Source organism: Passer domesticus, chromosome 6, assembly GCF_036417665.1.
Source record: "Passer domesticus isolate bPasDom1 chromosome 6, bPasDom1.hap1, whole genome shotgun sequence".
Classification (NCBI taxonomy): domain Eukaryota; kingdom Metazoa; phylum Chordata; class Aves; order Passeriformes; family Passeridae; genus Passer; species Passer domesticus.
The window spans coordinates 16,557,744-16,579,009 of NC_087479.1; the positions used below are offsets into that span (position 1 = coordinate 16,557,744).

General features: G+C 40.8%; 1 protein-coding gene across 5 annotated transcripts in view; it reads left to right on the forward strand.

Moving 5' to 3' along the window:
- Positions 1-21,266, forward strand: part of CCDC88C (coiled-coil domain containing 88C) — a 94,769-nt gene that overhangs the window by 39,746 nt on the left and 33,757 nt on the right. For 2 of the 5 annotated variants that reach the window (XM_064423566.1, XM_064423569.1), the window contains exons 5-12: positions 7,157-7,215; positions 8,804-8,887; positions 10,162-10,302; positions 10,990-11,174; positions 11,694-11,775; positions 12,213-12,371; positions 18,498-18,644; positions 20,981-21,140. In XM_064423566.1, the coding sequence (XP_064279636.1) occupies positions 7,157-7,215; positions 8,804-8,887; positions 10,162-10,302; positions 10,990-11,174; positions 11,694-11,775; positions 12,213-12,371; positions 18,498-18,644; positions 20,981-21,140 (1,017 nt within the window). Of the gene's footprint in view, positions 1-6,402; positions 6,514-7,156; positions 7,216-8,803; positions 8,888-10,161; positions 10,303-10,989; positions 11,175-11,693; positions 11,776-12,212; positions 12,372-18,497; positions 18,645-20,980; positions 21,141-21,266 lie in introns of those variants that run through there. The other 3 variants (XM_064423568.1, XM_064423571.1, XM_064423570.1) reach the window with 2 other exon arrangements.

Below are 21,266 nucleotides of genomic sequence, written 5' to 3' on the forward strand. Positions count from 1 at the left end.
CTCCAGAATAAACAAATGGCAGAAACCTTGGCAGAAGATTCTATTTTGCTGCTCTTAGGAGCTGTAGAATGTATATGTACAAAAAAAGCATTTGTCAGAAAACAATTTTAGCCAGCGTTAAATCACTGAATCTCATAGTCTTAGCGCTTCTGTGTTAAAATCAAACTGAGAGTAAGAAATCCACTTCTTCAGCAAGCAGAATAAAGTCTACAGGTCTTAATTGGGCTCTACAGGCTGCTGTTATGGGCAAGGAAGAAAATCAAAAGACAAGAGCTGTTTTTGTCAGTCATACAATGGGCTCCTTAGCATCAGGAGTGCTTCTGAATAGAAGTGTCTGGGCCAGCAAGGCAGCATCTCTGCTGGCTGAGTGTCAGTGGGAAAGGCTGGCTGGTTTCTTGTCACAGCCATTCCTGAGCGACAGCTGTCAGGAGACTCCTGATGTGGAAATACAGTTTTGGTTCCTGGGAAAATGCACATTTGAAAGCTGTCCTGTATTCAGCTATCATTTGCTATCATCAGCCTGCTGGCTTTGTCAGCACCTCAAATCTCTCTTTGAGGCAAGTACCTGTGTCTGCTATAGGAAAGACACTGGTCATACATGTGTTGCTGTCATCTAGATCCTTTAATTACAAGCAGAAAACTTTCTTCTTTTTCTGAGATATTTTAAAATGTGGTGATTTGGGATTTTGGTTTGGTTTTGTTTGCTTATTTTGTTTGTTTTTATGTGATCTTTTAAAATTTCTTTTCCCCATCACTGGCATTATTTGGACAGAACATGAGAAGAAATGATAAAAAATGCAAAAATGTAACTTCTGGATTGAAACATCAAAAACTGGTGGGGTATGTGTACAAAAAAAACCCCTAAATTTCTCATTTAGCCATATTATATAACAATTGTGGAGAACCAGTCCCAGCTTAGACACAACAGACTAGGTGGTGAGCAAAGGAAGACTCCAGATGTATTTGCTTTAAGGAATGTACTTAAGGAGGAGGAGAGTGTTTGAAAAGCTCATCTTAATCTTGCTGTTGGGTAGGCATTCACTGGTAAGATGTGCAGGAGAAATGGTTAGAGAAGTGGAGAACTAGAACTTCCCTCAGGAAGAAGAACCTGGCTGAGAGCTAATGGGAAGTTGTGAAAAGGGAACTGAAATGAGATGGCTGAGGCAAAGGCAGTAAAGCTGATGCAGAAAGCTGAATGAAGGAATAGGCCATGATGAGCAGTGTGAGTGATGACCAGGTGATGATGTCTTTGTTACTGTCTGTGCAGAGAGGAGTCAGAGGAAGGCAGGAACACTTGGGAAGGGAAAAACAAGCAAAACAAAGATGTTCTCTCTCTCTTAGTGAGGTGGTGATGAAGGTCCCTCTTGATCAGAGGAAGAACCACCAATCCCACAGTCACGTTCCTGGAACAAATCCAGTATTGCTTTGTACTGTTGAGCTGGGAAGGCTCTTAATGACTGTAGTGTCTCCACAGGTCCAACACCAGAGAGCCATTAGATGTGATGCACTGTGTACAATTTCAGTGATTTATTTCTTGTAACAAGCCCATGTGACGTTTTGCTATGCACACTTTTCAGGAATTTTACTTTTGCCTTCTAAAACACAGCCCAAAAGGGTGTTACAGGCATTAAATGATAAACTGAACAGCACTGAGGCTCTGAGTGCTGTTCTTGCTATTTAGCTTCCATTTGGCACTCAACAGTTGGGACTGCTGAGGCCTTCTGCAGCTCTGCTTTGAACTTGAGATTATTGGAAAAACAGAACTGCCATCACAAAAAATGCAGTAGCACTTGGGCTTTTGCATAGGAAAAGGCTCGTGTCTGCTGGGTTCATGAGCTTTTTTTACTTGCTTTCATGTCCTCTGAACAGTTTGGTTCCAGGTCATGGCAAATTTGCCTACTTTATTTGTCTAAAGGCATAAAAATAGCAGAAATATTTGTTAGAAGATGAAGGCTTGACTCTTTTCTAGAATAGAGGGAGCTAAAAATAAACTTGACAGTTTAATTAAAGGATTTAAAAAAATTTCCCAGGAATTTGACTTGCAGAATGATGCAGCTGATGTCAGAGGATTTATTCTCTTTATTACACTCTGTGGCAGACAGCTACTACCATTAAATTTCCTCTTAATTTCTGTCTCTTCTCAGTTCTTTTTCTTGCTGAACAGCTTTTTCAATTCATTACTGCACCACAAATCCCCCTGTGTTCAATAAGAGAATCATCAGCCCACTTATCATCTGAGACATTGCTGTAATCACTTTTTCATATTATGTCTGGTTTTAGCATGCCTTATAAATGGCCACTCATTCATGTGGCCACATGGGGAATACCAGTAATTGTTGGTAGCCTCCATTTGGATGCATTTTAAAATTTCTCCATTTCTAGACATTCTTAGTTTTACCCAGCTAGTGAGTGTACTTGGAAATGTATGGCAGTTAATCTTTTGGAACAGTCATAATCATGAGGGGGGAGAGATTTTAGCTTGTTTTAGATCAAAGATGGAAGTGAGGTTTTGCTTGCCTAAAATAGGCTCATTTCTGTCCCTTCAAAACACTTTGCTATTTATATACGCTTTTCAAGTCACATGTTAAGTTTGTGAATGAGAGGACCCCAAAGTCTCTGCTAACAAGTGCCTATAGAAATCTAGTTTTCATTAAAATTGTAAAAGTCTGCTCTCACTTGGGTATGTTTCATGTATGGTTTCCTTCCTCATTTTGTTTCACAGTCCTCCAGAGGCTCACAGTTCATAAAATACCAAGTTTATAACAAAACACTGCCTCAATAGTGTAAATTTAACATTCAGACTTTTCTCACTGAGGATCTTGCTGGAGTTGGGGAAAACAGCACTTGCATGTTTCACAATCTGTGCACACCCTCCCGCTGCTGTGTGTGGCACTCCCTCTCCTGCGCTGGATGGAGTAGCATCAGAGCAGCAGTATGGAGAAACAGGCAGCACGTGCCCAAAATTGCATTTACTTGGACCTGCTTGTTCCATTTCCTCTGATATCTTCCCATCCCCCCCTCATTTTTATCATTGTTTGTGTTCTCTCTGTACCTTGATCCTCCTTTTTTTGTTGTTGCATCTCCTAATCCCTGTGCCCGCCTTCTCCCTGAGTGCTGCCATCTGTTTCTCAGCCTCCAGCCCCATGAGAGCAGAGGGATCTTCTGGCTCTGGCACAGGGAGGCTCCCCGGCTGCACAAGTGGTGTCTGGGCTTTCCCTTGCTTTATTTTCCAGGAAACCTGCTGGCTCTCTCTCATGGCTGGGAGCAGATGGGCTTTCTGCAAATGCTCCAGGTGGCTGGCTGGCTCCTGTGCAGCACAGACACTGGGCCTGAGAGCAACTGCCCTGGAATTTTAAGAAAAGGAGTAAAAGAAGTGTTTATTTCTTAACTAGCGCTTTTCTGTTTAAGAGACAGTTTGACTCCCATCCATTTTTCTTGTGGGTACCTCTCTGCAAGGAGCTAGCCTAGACTGAAATGTTTGCGTCCTAGGTTGCAGGAGGACAGTGTCTTGGTAGGATCAGCTAATAAGCATGAGTAGACTCAGCAGACTTTCTTCCCAGCTGTCTGGGAAGGATTTGTGTCATCCCAGCGAGGCAGCATAGGGGAGACAGCACATCCCTGCTTATGAGGCTGCACAAGGAACTTTACCAGCTTATAAAAGGGCGCAAATCAAGCTTTTTGAAAAACATGAGAACTGTTCAGAAGGTGTGATTGAATTGGGGATGAAGGTCACTTGCTTTTCTTCAGCATGCAGTGCAGGACAGAGGCACTGTCTGGAATGCAGAGCTTCACTCCAGCACTCTGTAATACTAGAAGTGCTTCTGACTCACTTTGTCAGCCTGGGCTTTCCACTGAAGTGTGTGGTAGCTCAGCTCTCCTGTGGGTGAGATGAAAGGGTAGAGGGGTAATTAATCCCTTCCTGGCTTGTTTTGAAGTTTAATTGAAAACTCTCTCTAAAGCACTTTAGATTGGTAGAGAGATTTTTCATACTCATACCCTATTTTTGCTAAAAATCTTCTGTAAATAGTGTTATTCTACAAGGCTTTAAAATGTTATTCAAACCTAGCTTGAGAATGAGTGATCTGGGAGTGCCTTTATGTCAACAAACTGTCTCCCCCCCATGGGAAACAACTTCTGAATGAAAGCCCAAGGAATGGAACTTTTAATCACACATGATCTTCAAAACACTTGTGTGGCTGATATATCTGCTCAGTGGACCTTTAAGCCTTAGAAGTGCTTCTAGTGGGTAATACAGTCTCACTTTTATTACATGATGTAGCTTGTCTGCTAGCATAGAAAAATGTATTGAAAAGGAAACCTTGGAATAACCCTGACAGCTAAATTTTCACTGCAAGCTGCCAGGGGAGAGAGCAGACTGCCAAATACTGTGTTTAACACATTAAGAAACGAATAATTTATTATTATCTGAAGTCTTAATTTCTCACTCTTTTCTATAAAAGAGCTTGTCCAGGCTTTCTAGATTGTCCATCCCTGCTATGGATTGCCATGTCTGCCTCCACTTCAGTTCCTCATGAGAGGACTGGAGTGGGGTAAGGTCTCACTCAAAGGGCTATTTCCAGGCAAGGTCAGTCCCTGTTGAGAGACCAGGGTTGACCTTGGTAAGTTACTTTGATGTAATAGCCAAAGGTGTTTCACCTCACAGGCTCATGCAGCAGCACCAATGCCCATCTGTTACCTCGCTGAGAAAATAGCAGAGCCTTGGTGCAGAGAGGTAGGGTGTGGTTTGAGTGACTTTAAGTAGCTCACATGTCTTTAGGATGGTGTAGGTGCTGTAACAGTTGGAAAGCTGCCATGGTGTTTTCTAAAATGAGTGATTTCTTGTCACTGTGCTCACCCCAAGGAGAATTGGGATGCTATGATACACAGATTGGAATTTATGGTTGACAGATGAAGGTGCCCAGAGCACACAAGGGTTAGGTCTTGTGTCTGGCATGATCCAGAGCAAGCAGGCTGACTCCTTCAGTCTCTCCATGGAGATGTTCTGCCTGAGTAAGTTTAGGTCAATGACAGACATGCTCACATCACTTGGACTCCATAACTTAATGACTTGCTTTTTTGTCCCACGGGCATGCTCTGCTTTTAGTACCTGCTCTGTATTGCTTCAAAGCTGATGTAGAATGAAACCCAGTGCTGAAACTACTGAGAACTCAGTTTCTGGAAAAAATACCTTCTGACCAAATTATTAGTCTCCCAGTAGGGCCCTCAAAGGAACTGCTCATGAAGTAACAGTTTGGTTTTTTTTGTTGTGTTTTTTTTTTTTTTTTTTTTTTTTGTTTTTTTTTTTCGTTTTTTTTTTTTTGCTGTTGGTGAAGAATTTTCTGTCATTTTTCTATGCTTTAGTTTGTGTTACTGAGATTTCTACAGAACAATCCGACTTTCACAGACTGAAATGGAATTTGTGTATTAATTGTAACTTTTCAGGAAAGAGGAAACTTTCTGTACTGCTGCATACAGGGAGAAGAGTAAGAATGATTGTATGTCTTTCAAAACCAGTTTTTTAAAATATTCTTCAGGGGAATGAGCTTGTATTTACAGGGTGAAGTGTGAACTAGTATGTCTAAGATGGCTGTTCTGCTGAAGAGAAGGATTTCTGCTTGCAGAATCTTAATGGTTACTAATGCAGGACCTGGATATTGAGAATTGTAGTGTTCATTCATACAGTCTACTGATTATTTTTGTAGGGCATTCGTGAGTTGTTATAAAGATGAACATACCTAAAAGTTGTTGAAAATTGTGTAGGTATGTTTAAAGACTGGTTTAGGACGTTTGTGTGCCCGGAAATCAGGAACCAAGTTACTTCCTAAGCTGCCTGCACGTGGCTGTGCTGGCTTGCAAGGTTGTGGGAACGGCAGGAGCCCCCGTGGTAATTTAGGTCAGTGCCTTTGTGCAGCTGTGGGGCTGTGGCAGCTTAACTGATGAGTCCGATGAACTCCCCTTCCCTGGCCTTGGGTCCTGCACATGCCTCTGACTTTCTGCCAGGGCAGCCTCACAAGGGCATGGTGTTGGTGGAAGAGCATGGTTGCACTCAGAAATTAGTATCTGTTTAGTGATAGGAGCAATTGAGCACACAATTAAATCAGGGTATAAAAGAAAGCATTAGTCCCACACATTCAGAAAGAATGCAGATATGTAGGGATGAGAGAAATGTGTATGTGGCCTGTTTTGTTTCTTTGTTTCTCTTTCCTCATCTTCCCCCAGTGTGGATGAGGACAGGCTTTTCCTGAACCTAGCTCTGTAAAAGATGTTTTTTTTTCTCATTGAAACTCCTTGCCTTCCTTTTGCCCTTTGTCTAACCTTGACATAGATAATTTCCTTTACCATCCAACAATCCACATAAATTTCATTGAAACAAGCTGGTTCTAAGCTGCACCAGTTCCCCTTGAGGAGTTGAGGCTCTCCCTGTCCTGACAGTGGGCAGTGGCTGGCAGGACTCAGCAGGATTCCCTGCAGCAGCACGGCTGTGTCTGCTCTCCCCAGGGCTCCCAGCATATGGTCAGTACCCCTCAGCCATCCCTCATTCTCTGCCCTCTTACCATATGGGGTTTAGCTTCAAAGTGTGAGCAGGCTTTGATGCAGGACACGCAGAACTTATTTGCTGAAACATCTATCTCTCAGAGAGAATTTATATGTGCAGAATGGTATTCAGCTTTGGGAAGTCTGAGTGGCAACTGTTTTACTGAAGAATTTAGGGCAGGTTCTTTGTGAGTAACCCTCCTTTGCCTCGCCCATGGTGTTTTTCTTTTATTTTGATGGGGTTTTTTGGAGGGGGGAGGGCTGTTGGTGGGCTGTTGGGCTTTCTTGCACCCTTGCTAATCACAACACAAGAGACAAGCACTGGTCATATGCATTGTACTCTTTAAAGGATTTTTTTTTTGTGATATAATGATCAAAAAAGCCTTAGAAAATTATGTGTGAGGATAGCACATAAAAATGCCTTACTGGATTTGGGATTTTAAAGTAATCCATAAGAACTGCATTGTTACATAGAAAATATGGTAACTTTATAACAGGCATATAGATATTGTTCAGGCACCTGTTCAAAGGTCTTTTTGTTTTAGGCACATATTTTGGAGAGGATCACTTGCAAGTACTTATCTGTTATACATATGTACTGATGACTTTTTCTCCTCTCCAGGTAAAAGTATGGATGAAATCAAGAAGCTGCTGTTGTTGGTTCTGGGATGTGCTGTGCAGGTGATAATTCATGGAAATTAAGATTTTTTGGAATCTGTTTTTTTTTTTTTCTGGAATGAGACAATCTACCCAAAATCAGTGCTGTATGAGCAAATCTTGAGCTCGAGACAGCTTGTGAGCTAAATTGTGAGAAACACAGTATGTGAAGGAAAGAAAGGCAGGAGAGAGGAAGCACATTGTGTGATGGCAGTGGCCTCAATTTGTTGCCAGTGCTTAATCAGACACAGGATGTGTACTTTTTAACTTCCATAACACAGTGGGACAAGATAAGTTTTGAACAGTGTTCTTGATATCAAGATTGTTCTTGGTTTATTTTCTTACTGTTTTAAAATACAAAGTGGAACAGTACATGTTAATGCCAAACAAATAGTTTAACAAGTCTAAACATTTGTTTAATGAATCATTGTTTTATTTGCACAATATTTTGATTTAATATTATGTGTCAAAAATACCAGATTAATAGATACTTTATATATTAGTGTGGGGATCTTGATGTGACATTTGTTTAAATAAAGAGAGAGACAGTGTATATGGGAAACTGGAGAAATGCATAGCAGTTACCAGATAAAGAAATCAGTGTTCTGATTTCTTCAGTAAACAATGGCCTCGTTGCAGGCAGGCCTTTGCTGATAATTGACCTTGTTTGTAGGTCTGCCTTGTGTTTTTGCCATGCCTTGGGACACTTACCCTGCTCAGCTATGTCAGCTCAATTATGTCAGGGTAAAGCTGTCTATGTATTGCTGCTCTGAACTATGTTAGTGTTGCATTTCAGCACAAAGAATTGTTTTGGCTGCTGAGCATCCTCAGTCCTCATTTGCTGGTCTGAGGTGCTTCCCAAGGAAATAAATGGTTGAGTCGCAGAACCAGGCCCCAGAAGGACACTGTAAACGAGTTTAAAAACACCCTTTTAAATACTGCTTAAGTTCTTCACAGTGCAGTGTTGTTACAAGAAGGCAATAATGTGCACAATCACAGATATACAGATAGCAGATGTCTGCCTCTTCTAAAGCCTTAAGGAAAAGATTTACTAAAATCTGTTTGTCTGAAATGTCACTCATTTTTATCCAGAATGTTTCGTGTTTTTTATCTAGAACATATGTTCATTTATTCCAACAAACAGCATTGAGTGTTGATGTAAGTAGTGTCTAAAGTGATGCATCTCTTTTTATTGCCAAAACCAAACAAAATGCAAACAGCAAGGCTGACAGGTTAAATGATGCAGTGTAAATGAAGGTTTACGTTTGTGCAACTCCATTAATGAAGCTGTGATGATTTCCTCTGGCTGTTTCCCCACCTCTTGATCACATTGCATGTTGAACTTGTTTTTAAGAGCAAAATCAGCCATTTAACTTAGCCTTGGTTGTACTGACTAAAACTTTTAAATAACTTAATGCATAATTTGGTTAATGTTCCATATGGAGCAGTCAAGTGTTGTACCTTCTAGTGTGAAAAAGTGTAGATCTTGAACAGTTTTTTAATTAGCAGTGTAGGTTCTTTGAATTTGGTTTTTTAAAAAATTTGAATGAAAAATGAAGCAGTAAATTTTAGGGTATGAAGCACTGTTTCAGGGTGTGCTTTCTTTTAACAGTGTGAAAGAAAAGAAGAGTTTATTGACAGAATAAAACAACTGGATATTGAAACCCAAGCTGCCATTGTGTCACACATTCAAGAGGTAGGATTCTTAGTGTTGTCTGTTTTGGTGTTATATCTCTCCATTCCTTGACTTAACAGGATTTTTTTGTTATAAAATGTTAATGCTTAGAGTTTCATGATGGGTTCATAAACTTCACAAAGAAGAAAATGGAATATGCTGCTGCATTCAAACTGTAAGATGAAAATGATGAGTATTGGGGTCATTACTTGGCTCAGTGGTCTTTTAAAGACATGATGTGGTAAATGCCTTGCTTGCTGCTTATAGGTTATGCAGAAGGATTGTTGTGCAGTAGTGACAAAATGTATGTGTAGCTTAGAAGCTGCACATTCCCCAAGCCCTGTGGGAGGTGACACAGCCTGCCCAGTGACTTGCTTCAGACAGTGGCGTCTGAGCTAGATGGTCTTGCAGAGCTGAAATTGGACATAGGCTCTGTTTAAAAAGGTGTTTGATCCAAAGACAAGCATTCTTGGATTTCTGAGGTTTCAGAAGGAATGGATACAGATAGGCTTACCAAAGAATATAGAAAGTCTCTTACTTTGGTGACCCAGGTGGAAGTGCCTCTCACTGGGAATGTGTGCTGACTGTTCCCAGGTGTTAGTGCATGCAGGTGTAGAAAGCCTGATACACTCAAATTTGTGGAACAAATAGGGAAAGACTTAAGACAGGAATTTTTTTCTTAACATTTAAAAAATAGTTAATTTTTTGGGAAAGAAAAAAAAATCATGATGAGCTAAGCACATGGTTGTAACAAAAGCTGGAACAGTCATTAACTTAGCTTGAGAGACTCGCCTGATGTTTCTGCTAAATCATTCAGAGTTAATCAATTTAGATAGGGTAACAGTTAAAAGATACACTGCTAGCAGCAACCAGAGGTATTTCTGCAGCTGATACAGCTCCTCCCAGCTGTATCAGCAGCAAATTGCAAATTCATTGATATCAGGGATTCTTCTTAGTAATGTTCAGTGTGGAATTAGTCCCTTCTGTGTGGAAATCACCTCTGCGTCAGTAAGTCAGCTGCACACTTCTAATATGCAAGTGCCCATGCTATTGATCATATTTATCTGATCACTTTTAAAAATCAGTCATAATAATTATAAAAAATGCAAATACCAAAAATTTCTGGGTAATGTTACAGTTAAAGTAGTTGCATTTATTATTTGCAGCCTGTATTTGATAAAATGGAAATGTTTTTTAATTTATGGGTAGAAGAAATGGGGGGGATGCTGCATATATGGTGAACAAATTTTCAACTCGACCAGTGGAAAGACATACTTTTTTGTTCCTATTTCTAGGTGACTCACAATCAGGAGAATGTCTTTGACTTGCAGTGGCTGGAGCTCCCAGATATGGCCCCAGAAGAACTAGAGTCTCTCTCCAGGAATATGGTTTTCCACCTCAGGAGGCTCATTGATGAGAGAGATGAATGCACAGAAGTATGAGGACAAATCTCTCCCATACAGAGCTCATGAGAAGCAGCAGATATGGGCTCCATTCCTTCTCTTGTATCTTGTTTGTGCACTAGGTTTCTATTTCTTCTGGACCTTTCTACTACACCTCTGAAAATGTGTAGAAAGATTTTGACTTTTCCATTGATTCTTGTGTAAGCACTAAGATGTGGTGAAATGATTGGTAAAGAGGAGTTGAAGTGGAGACCAAATGTCTCTGCATGTCTGTCCAGTTGTTCAGGCAGTGCTTGCTAGTCTCTCTGTTGGCATCTAGTCATTGGGCTCCATTGTCTTCTCTAGTTTTTCTGATTCATCAGTTCCTTTCCCTTCAGATCTCTGGAGAAGCCTTCTCCTCTTCTTTAGCTTGTTAATCTTCTGTCATGCTTTTGACTGCAATTGTGTTAGTTTAAACTGTTAGTTGTTAAAGGTTTTTATGAATTCTTCGAGGAAAACAGACTGCTTATTTGAGCATTGGAAGGGGAGTGTTTTGGTGGCTGGAACATAGTGGAGATTCCTTTTCTCTTCTGTGTAACCTTCACTCCTGGCTGTCACTTGAATTCTGTATCATGCCATACTAATAACTTCCTAAATGTAAAAATAATTTTTAGGTATTTTTAAAACAATGTATAAATACACTGTTTATCTCTTGGTACTACACAGTCTTCTTATTTCCAGGTCATTGTAGATCTCACTCAAGAGAGAGATTATCTGCAGTCTCAGCAACCACCAAGCCCTCTGAAAGTACCGAGTCCAGATTCTTCACCAAACCCTGCAAACCCTCTTTCGAACGAAGAAAAGCAGCACCTGGCAGTTGAGCTGGCAGACACAAAGGCTAAATTGAGAAGAATCCGTCAGGAGCTGTAAGTCACCATTATTTTGTGCTTCTAGAGAGACTCTTGTGCATCCTGAAAGTACAGGAACCTGTTGGCTCCAATACACTGGCTTCCATAGGAGCCCTCAGAATCACACCTTCCACATCAGAGCAGTAGGAGGCTAGTAGTTTGTTCCATCTTTTCTCTTTCATAATTGACCTTCAAATGTAGAGTGATGGCTACTTCCATTCTTCTTTTTGTGTCTTATCTGTCTTTTCCTTCCCTCAAAATACCAGCTGCTAGCTCTGCTTTTTAACTGGAAGTGGAAGCTGTCTATGACAGCCGGTGCACCAGTGAGATTTGAACACAGGAACTTAGTGTAAAAATAGAATTGCAAACTCTGATCCATGGTATGTGTATAGTGTAATGAGAAAATGATGAAGCTGTCATAACTAAGAATGTGCTGGGAGATTTTTCTCTTCCTTTACAGATCCCTGGCAGTGTCCATATAATCAATATTGTTTTAGGAAAGAAAAAAATTACTAAGATTTTTCTAATCCTTTTCAGGGAAGAGAAGTCTGAGCAGCTTGCAGATTCTAAACATGAAGTTGAGCAGCTCACCCTAGAGCTGCAAAAAATAAAGCAAGAGGTGAGATGGGCTCATTTTACTGTGACAATCTTCTGTATTTAAAAAAAAAATCCTGTTTCAGTGTGAAGCTAAAATTACTACTATGTCTGTTTTATAATGAAGAAAACAACTTAGTCCAGCAAGCTGTTTAAAGATTATGGTTGTGGCATAGCAGTGCTTTACTTCCCATTTATCTGTTGAGAACAGTCTCATCTGTTTAGCTTGCATATAGCCTAGTAGTGCCTGAAGCTTATGCAACATCGGGCATTAGTTATGTTAGAGATCCAACAGGCTAATGAACCTCTGTCTTGTAGAATATTTACTGGCTACTAGTAGATTTCTTACTCCTTAATCAGAGGAATACTGTTTGTTTATGCTTACAACCAGTAAGTAAATACAAAAAAATCAACTTGAAAGTACATGTTTAAAAGTATTAAGATAGGTTTTTCTCCCTGCAGAACATGCACCTTGCCTCAGATGCGCGCTCTGCCCGAGCCTACAGAGATGAGCTGGACTCCCTGAGAGAGAGGGCAAACCGCGTGGAGAGGCTGGAGATGGAGCTGGTGCGCTGCAAGGAGAAACTTCACGATGTGGAGTTCTACAAAGCTCGCATGGAGGCAAGTGGAAATGAGGAGAAAGATTTGCTGAGTAATCCTTACTGTTTGGCTTTTGTTGTATAACTGGTTCATGCGTCATTTGTCATTGAGCTGACCATAGCAGAACATCAGAGCAAGTAGAAGTTTCATAACATACATCATAGCTATTGACTGAGCATCTTAAAACTTCTCTCAGTAGAGGAAGTACTTGGTGCACACAAAATAAATGCCTGTTAGTTTTAAAGAACTCTGCTTAGTTCAGCATTATGTGGCTAAACAGGACATACCTTTTCTGGATGCTTTTTCTAGAGTCCAGACATTTAGTTTAGCTTTAGGTAAATTCCCTCTGTTCCAAAGTTGTTCCTTGGACAAACATTTTAAGTAGCACTTATAAATTAGTTAAGTGAATGTCTGGGTGTTTTTCCTTATGGTTTTGTAACAGATGCAACTGTTGTTAAAATGGCATTTTTAAGGAGGACCTCAGATTACAAATTCTAACCACCCCTTTTTTCAGCTGTTACTTGTAATAGAGAGGAGAAAAAATTTGGATCTTCCCTAGTGTCATGAGTGGGCTATGTGAATGAGAAGTGTGTGGCTTGATTCCAGTAGTGATGTCAGATGCTTAGTCACCTGCAGCTATGCCCATCCTGGAATTACTAATTGAATTAGGTTGCAAAAGGCCTTAGAGATGGTCTGGCCAAACTCATTGCCTCAGCATGGCTGATGTTAAATTTAGGTAGGACTGCTCTTTCTGTTCTTTCAGTTATTTGAGGAATTCACACCAAAACTCCCAATAATCCACATACATGACACTTAAGCCAAGGTCAAATAAATATCCAGACTGTTGAACCAAATGGAGGTTCAGTAATTGACAGCCTCACTATAATTAGATAAAATTCCAAGTCTGAAGTAGAAGAATGATGTTGCCAGGCCTCTGGCTGAGAGCACAGACCTTATTTTTCTGCTCTATAAACTCTACTTTGTAGGTTATTTCTTTCGCCCTTCTTTAACCTAAGGGGGTAGCTAGCTGCTGCTTCTTATGAATAGGTTCACTAAAATGGATGGTTATTAAATGTAGTAATAGACTACAAAAGCCTGTTTTGCCTCTCGGTAATTCCCAGTTTGTATTAGGAAGTATAAAGCTCTGCCTCTCTCTGTAAATCAGTAATGCTCTACCCTGGCACATTGACTATCAGTGAGCCATCCTGATGTTCCCCTTCTGGCTGTGCACCGGAGGTGCTTAGCTTTACCTGGAGCTCCGAGAGGAGTTTTTGTGTCCCCTTCATTTGAAATCAAGGGAGTAGCCTTCTTGATTGGCTCAGAGCCAGCAGTTTCCTGCACTGCTAATCTTGCTTAACATAGCATTCAGTTAAGACACCTTCATGTTAGTTTCAAATTTCTTCTAATTCTCTGTGCTCTCTCTTCCATTCTGTCAGTTTTTGGTGGTACTGTAGAATGTCAGAGATTAGTTCTGGCTCTCCAGGGATACCTCCCTGTGATACTGTCATGGTTTAACCCCATCCAGCAGCCAAGCCCTCACAGCCACTCACTCCCCACCAGTGAGATTAGAGGGTGAATTGGAAGGGTAAATGCTGGAAAACTCATGGGTTTAGATAAAGACAGTTTAATAGGGAAAGCAAAAGCCACACGCACAATCAAAGCACACCAAGGAATTAATTCACTGCTTCCCATAGGCAGGCAGGTGTTCTGCCATCTCCACAAGAGCAGAGCCCCATCACATGTCATGGTGACTTGGGAAGTGAAACACAATCGCTCCAAATGTCCTCCCATTCCTCCTTCTTCCCACTTTCTTCCCACTGAGCATGATGCCATATGGTCTGGAATATCCCTTTGGTCAGTTTGAGTCACCTGTCCTGGCTGTGTCTCTTGCCAGGGAGACACATGCATCCCCAACTTCCTTGCCATTATGGTAGCACAGAAAGCAAAAAAAGGCCTTTGCTCTGTGTGAGCCCCAGTCTGCAATAACAAAAACATCTCTGTATTAACGCTGTGTTCAGCCAAATGTAAAACACAGCCCCATACCAGCCATTTGGCCTACCCCAGCCAAAACCAGCACAAATACAGTAGTGGGACCAGGAATATTTCCCATCGATCAGGCACATGTCTGATTTGGAGCCACAGTGTGGCCTTTAGCAAAAGTCACTTTTGTAGGAGCTGAGCTTTCCTAACGGGCAGCAGGATTGCACAGCTGTGTGCAGGGTGCTGTGTGGTTTTGAATAGACAGGGAGTTTCACATTCTCACCACTCCCTCTTCCATCACTGATCAAGTTTTGACTCAGCCAGGGACTTACAGCATTGAGAGCAGGCAAACTCCGCTGGTCTCAGGCTGGTGCAGTCAGAGGATTCCACAGGGCCCTATTCTGTTTTCATGCTTATAGAGTAGCACAAAGACTGTGCATTCTAGCCAGTATCCAGCTTTCCACAGGGCCTCAGTTTTCTGTCAAATCTGACTCAAGTCCTCTGCCCCTCTGAAAGAAGAATTAATGTCTGGGGTCAGTAGAGTCTCTGCTTAGATTTGTTTAAGGATGTAACATGGTAGAGATTTTTACCTCTAGACAGTACAGTGATTATTCATTTCATGGCATTTACTGGTTGCCAATGGCTTGCTAAGCTCTAACCCTTAGGACCTGAACAAATCATCCAGAGCATGCAGTGAAAATGTAGGTGTGTTCTGCATCAGCCACTTTTCTGTGGTAATGTGATACCTTAGGGCTCATAGGGTCTTGACAGGATTGTTAATAAGCAGTGCCAGATTGGTAGGTGAGAAGAAAAAGAGGATTTAATGTTGTGCATCAATGCAGAAAGCTATTAAATGAGCCCTTAAAATCTTTTCCTTCCTGGTATTGTAGGAGGCGTGCAAAAGGTTGAAATCTGTATGTCAGTGTAGCAGATTTAAAGCTTGTGTGGTGTTTCCCTTTCCCTTCTCTCTGCATCTTGGTAAGTGGTTCAGGAGTGACATTTTAATTGAACCATCATTCAAGGAACATGAATGTCCTCTGGAGCCTTCCTGCTGGGGTTGCTTGTTGAGGTCACAGCTGTGAATGTGAAGGAGCAGCTCAGTGCAGGGCTTCCTCCACAGAGGTGGTGCTTCTCTGCAGTGCAAAGCTCCCTTCCAGGATCATCTCCACTGAACCTTTTGTTGTTCCATGAAATGAGATTCTTTTCTAAGGCCAAGGAGTATGCCTTTCCCAGTTTTTCTCCTTCTCATCATAATCAAATTTCTATGATGGGAGGAGTCTCTTGTCAATTAAAAAAAAAAATAGAAGCAAAAGCATGTCCTGTATATTGTCATATGAGTGTTCAGTGTTTGATTGTCACCAGATGTTTACTGTGTTATGGCTCAGTAGCAACAGCTTCTGAACTGCCTGAAGGCAAGGGTTTGAATTGGGTCCAGTTGCATGTGATTTTTTTTTTCCAGATTTAAACAATCTCATTACTACTTTAGTTTCTGAAAATGTTTCCCAGTGGCAACACACCCTGATTGTGCAACCGCTTATACCCAGAGTTAATTGTAACCATCTGAGTGCACAGAGCACATTGTTAAACCTATTTCAAGTTACAGTTGATAGGGCATCAAACCACAATATGTAATTCATTTAGAAAGTGCAAAAGCTGAGTTATACTCAGTGTATTAAACAAAAAAAACCCACAGCCAACTGTTTTTGTTGCTGATTTAAAAATAACCTTATAGTTATAAAATAATGTTGGTTGTTTTTTATATTTGAATTATATATTTGGTTATTTTTATATTTTAATTTATTAATTTGATTAAAAATGAACTAGTGGAATTAGTTCCAGTGGAAGCAGCACCACCCCATGATCACCACCTGCTGACTGTCTAACAAGTGTGATTTGTAGCCAGTTAGATTTTTAGGTCAGCTGTGTTATTCCAGCAACTTCTGGGAGGTGTTAGTGCTGACATGTTTTAGTTAGGACAACTTTTCTTCCCAGGCCTTGAGATGTAACTCTACAAAGCTCCCATGGACTAATTATTTAAATTATATGAACTTTTCAATATTAAGACAGCCTCAGATCTGAGAATGAACAATGTTTACCTTGTCACAGCAGGCATTTCCACCTGGTTATTAATTTAATATTTCATCAGAACTACTTTGAACTGGCATGACTGCCCATCCTGGGTGCTCAATGGAAAGTGCTTCAGTTTTCCATGTACTGCAGATCCCACTGGTTTGTGGTTTGTACCAGAGCCTGCATATGTGAATGTACTTGGCACATAATTTGGCTCTTGATGAGACACTAAAATAACTAGTTGTTGCTTGGTAGGCAGTTTTAAGGATAGTTATGAGGTCATGTCTTTGAGGTCAGACACCACTTTAGTTCTTAGGGCTGTGGTCCAGATTAAGTGTGGTGATCAAGCAAAGTAAACTCTTGGCACATTGCTGTTTCATTACAGATATTCTGGCAGCTACCATAACACCCAGCAGTTTTTGTGCCGTGTACTTCTGGTCTGTCATCTGTTCAGTGTCAGCCTTTTGTTTGCCCACCCTGAAGTGACCCTGTTAGATCAGACTTGGCCCAAAATGCAGGTTCTGTAACCTTAGTGTTTCAGTATTATTGTTATTTTAGTTACTTGCATGCTCAGACATTTTAATTGAAGATGAACCTCTTCACGAACACTGAGAGATCAAGGGCAGTATGGTACTGCATAGGGTAGACTTTCCATATTATGCCATATACAGTCAAGCTGCAACAAACAACTATCATTATGAAAGGCTTTTAAATGATGGCCCCCTGTAGTACCAAAAGGCAGGGGGAGTGGCTGTCATCAGACACTCAACTCATTCTTTACATCACTCTTTACATTTTTCTTCTTTTTTTTTTGTTTGCTTTTTAAATAAATGAGCTTGTATAAGGCTTCTTAAGGCTGATTACACCCCAAAAAATGAGAAGGTAGTTACTGATTAAATTGTGAAAGTGATTTGCTCATGTGTGGTGATCTACTTGGTTTGGATGTTTGTGGTCTGAGAGACCAGACACGAGCACTGTGTCAGCAGAGACATCACATTTGAAGTCAGTTATCCAGGAATAACCTTGTCTAGCATTTTGTCCTGTTTGCACATTTTCTGGTTTTATATATTTCATTGGAACAACAGAGTGGATGGGGAGAGAATCAATCTGCTTTTTGCCCAGTTGTAACTCATCTGGGGAAAATTCCTTACTGTATCCATTTAATCTTTGAAATGCTGATGCATTCCTGCCATGGAACATTTGTCTTGGACTCAAGACTTATCTGAGGATCAGCTACAGTAAAAGCTAGCAGTGAGGTATTACAGTTTAAAATGAGACATTTTTGATAAATGTGTTTAAAACATGACCAACATTTCATGGCCAAATTTCATGCTTTGACTGTTTCATGTTTCCAGAATAAGATACTTGAATGAACAGAGTTTCATTTGATTTGTCATTTGCAAGGAACAGTTGCAGTGCAGTATAATTCACCTGTTTTTAGTGCTGTGGCTGCAACAAAGTAATAAATTAAACTTCTACTCAGTAAAACCAGATCCAACAGCTCTAATGAGTGAGTGAGGTGGCTTGTGCAGTTCACACTCGTGTTTAGTGGGGAAGTGGCAGGAATGTTAAGTGATAAGTATAAAACAACTTCTGCTGTTTAAGTGCATTAAAATTCTATTCATGAGGGAGAAAGAGAGAAACTTTGTTAAATAGACGTTTGCTCATGAGTGTACTGAAACAGGAATGTGTATTTTGAATGTATTGATGGATACTGTTCCCCATCCCTTGTAAATAAATAATCTGTTTTGAGGCTGGGAAAACAAGGACCTATGATGAATTGGCAAAGGAATTATAACAGTGGAATTGAACAGTTGCTCTTTTGTGTGCACCTCTTGATCTAGCCTCATGTAAAGCAAAAGAAACTTTGTTAAACTTGTAAAATTGAGGAAAAAACCCTAAGAAATATTAGATTTACTTGCATAGTGACTCAAAGGTAATAAAAAATACTATAATCTCTCATTAAAATATTAAGTAAAAGTCTTTCTATGAAAAAAGTTTCAGATTTCCTTCTTGTTTTTGCAATGTCACTTTATTAAAATCACTTGGTTTATGAAAAGTTAGTAAGAAATTAACAATGTTACTTTTTTTCCCTAGGAATTAAGAGAAGACAACATTGTATTAATTGAAACAAAAGCCATGCTAGAAGAACAGCTAACCATGGCAAGAGCTCGTGGTGATAAGCTGCATGAATTAGAGAAAGAAAATTTGCAGTTGAAATCCAAACTTCATGATGTAGAGCTGGTATGCACTTTCATTTTCATTATGCTAATTTTTTAAACTTCTTTTTTCATTTTTACATTACAAAATCAAGTCACAGAAACTGGTAGAGACAGGCAAAAAAATCAATAGTGCTTTTGAATAGGTTTTTAGATTGAACTACATGAATTCTTGAAATAGTGTAATGTTATGTGCTACTTTGTATGAGACTGAGGGGTTTTTTTGTGGAAGGTACATCACAATTTTAAAATACAGTCTGCTTTCATACATTTTGTTAATGGAGATCTAAAATCTGTTTAAGTAGAAATCTCTTAGATTAGGAAATTAAATCTACTCTAATAAATAGTCTTTCTTGTTGGAAACAAAATCCCCAGCCATTGCAGTGTCTTTAAGAATCCATTACCACTGTAAAAGGCACAAAAACCCAGAATTTCTTTATGTGTAAATAAGAGGTATGTTTCATTGCTTCATAAATAAGGAAAGGTAATAAGTGGGAGAGTATTGTCTACAAACAAAAACCAACATTGGACTTCATAAACCCACTAGAAATAATAAATACTATTTTATCTGTTGTATTTTACTTAACAGTCCTCCTCTTATCCCACCATGATTTGAATTCTTTTGGGTTTTTCTGTAGAGGATTTTCAACAGGTTCTGTTGGAATTAAAAATGTGGAGGATGCTGTATGGGATGACTGAATCTCAGGGGAAGTCAGTGACAAGGGATGTCCCCCGGGATCTGTACAGGGACCAATGTTACTTAATATCTTTGTCATTTGTGACATTGTCAATGGGGTCAAGTGCACTGTCAGTGGGTTGCAGGTGACACCAAGCAGAGTGGTGTGATTGACACACCTGAAGGATGGAGTGGCCATCCAGAGGGACCTGGACAAGCTCAAGCAGTGGGCCCATGGGAATCTCATGTGGTGGAACAAGATCTAGTTCAAGGTGCTGCACCTGGGTCAGGGCAGCCCCAGTATCAACACAGGGTGGGCATGAACAGGTCAGAGCAGCTCTGCTGAGAAGGACTTGGGGGTGCTGGTGGATGAGAGGCTGGACATGATCCAGCCATGGGCACTCACAATTCAGAAAGCCAAATGTGTCCTGGGCTGCATCCAGAGCAGTGTGGGCAGCAGAGTGAGGGAGGGGATTCTGCCCCTCCATTCTGCTCAGTTGAGACCCCACCTGGAGTGCTGCATCCAGCTCTGGGGTCCCAGCACAGGAAGGATGTGGACCTCTTGGAGCAAGTCCAGAGGAGGGTCTCCAAGATGATCAGAGGGATGGGGCACCTCTCCTGTGAGGAAAGGCTGAGAGAATTGGGATTTCCCAGCCTGGAGAAGAGGGGGCTCCAGGGTGACCTAATTGCTGGCTTGCAGTATCTGGAGGGAAAGAACAGGTAGTGGAAGACATTTTACAAAGGCTTGTGGTGATAGGACAAGAGGGAATGGCTTCAAACTAAAAGAGAGTAGGTTTAGATGAGATCGTAGGAAGAAGAAATTCTTTACTGTGAGGGTGGTGAGGTACTGAAAGAGGTTTCCCAGAGAAGTTGTGGATGCCTCATCTCTAGAAGTGTTAAAGACTAGATTGGACAGGGCTTTGAGCAATGTGGTCCAGTGGGAAGTGTCCCTTCCCTTGGCAAGAACTGCATAATCTTTAGTGTCCCTTCTATCCCAAACTGTGATTCAGGATATTATAAAGGTTGTGTCATGCTCAGCTTCTCCAAAGTTGCTGGAGATTTTCTGGTGACTTGATGAATTCTTGAATTGTGGTTTCTGAAAAGCTGAGAACCACTGAGGCAGCATTTCAGTTCCCTCAAAAGCAAATGTCCCATATAGTCACAAGAAGCAGCAATAGATTTCTCCAGGTCTGTTTTCAGGAGTTAGAATTCAAATTATGAACCAGGTGTTACTTGCTGATCCATACGACTGTGTCCAAGTTTGATGTGATGAGTTGAAGCTCTGCAGAATTCAAGGTTCTATCTGAAGAATTTCCAGTTTGTCAGAGCATGATGCTGCATGTTTTTGAAGAGCCTAGCTCTGGAGACATCTTGAATCCAGTCTGCCATACTAGTCCCGGCTTGTAGTGGCCCTGTCATCACCCAGTAATTCTCACTGCCATTCCCCTCTCTCCAAGTGTGTCGTGGACCAGAGCTGGTGCTAAACAGGGCCAGTTGGGCTTTGCTTTCTGTGGCTCATATAGGTAGCCCACAGCAAACATTTAATGCTGAAGGTGTATTTCATTATAAAACTCCAGTTTTTAAGGAGATTCTTCTAGCCTCAACATGCACTGTGCTTGTGGCAGCTTGGCCTGCAGTCTTAGAGATGAGCTGAACACGCTTTCATTCACGTGTGTCTTGCACAGGACCGGGACACAGACAAGAAGAGAATTGAAGAGCTGCTGGAGGAGAACATGGTCTTGGAGATTGCACAGAAACAGAGCATGAATGAGTCTGCACACCTAGGCTGGGAACTAGAACAACTGTCTAAAAGCACTGATCTTGCAGATAGTGAGTACCACTGGGGTGGGTAGCTGTGGTGTTTGTGGTCTGTTTCAGAATAAACAGGTTGGTTGACTGAGATGGGAACAGAAGTTGAATCCAAGATTGGAAAGCTTCCCTCATTCAGGCACTTGACATTGACCTTCATTT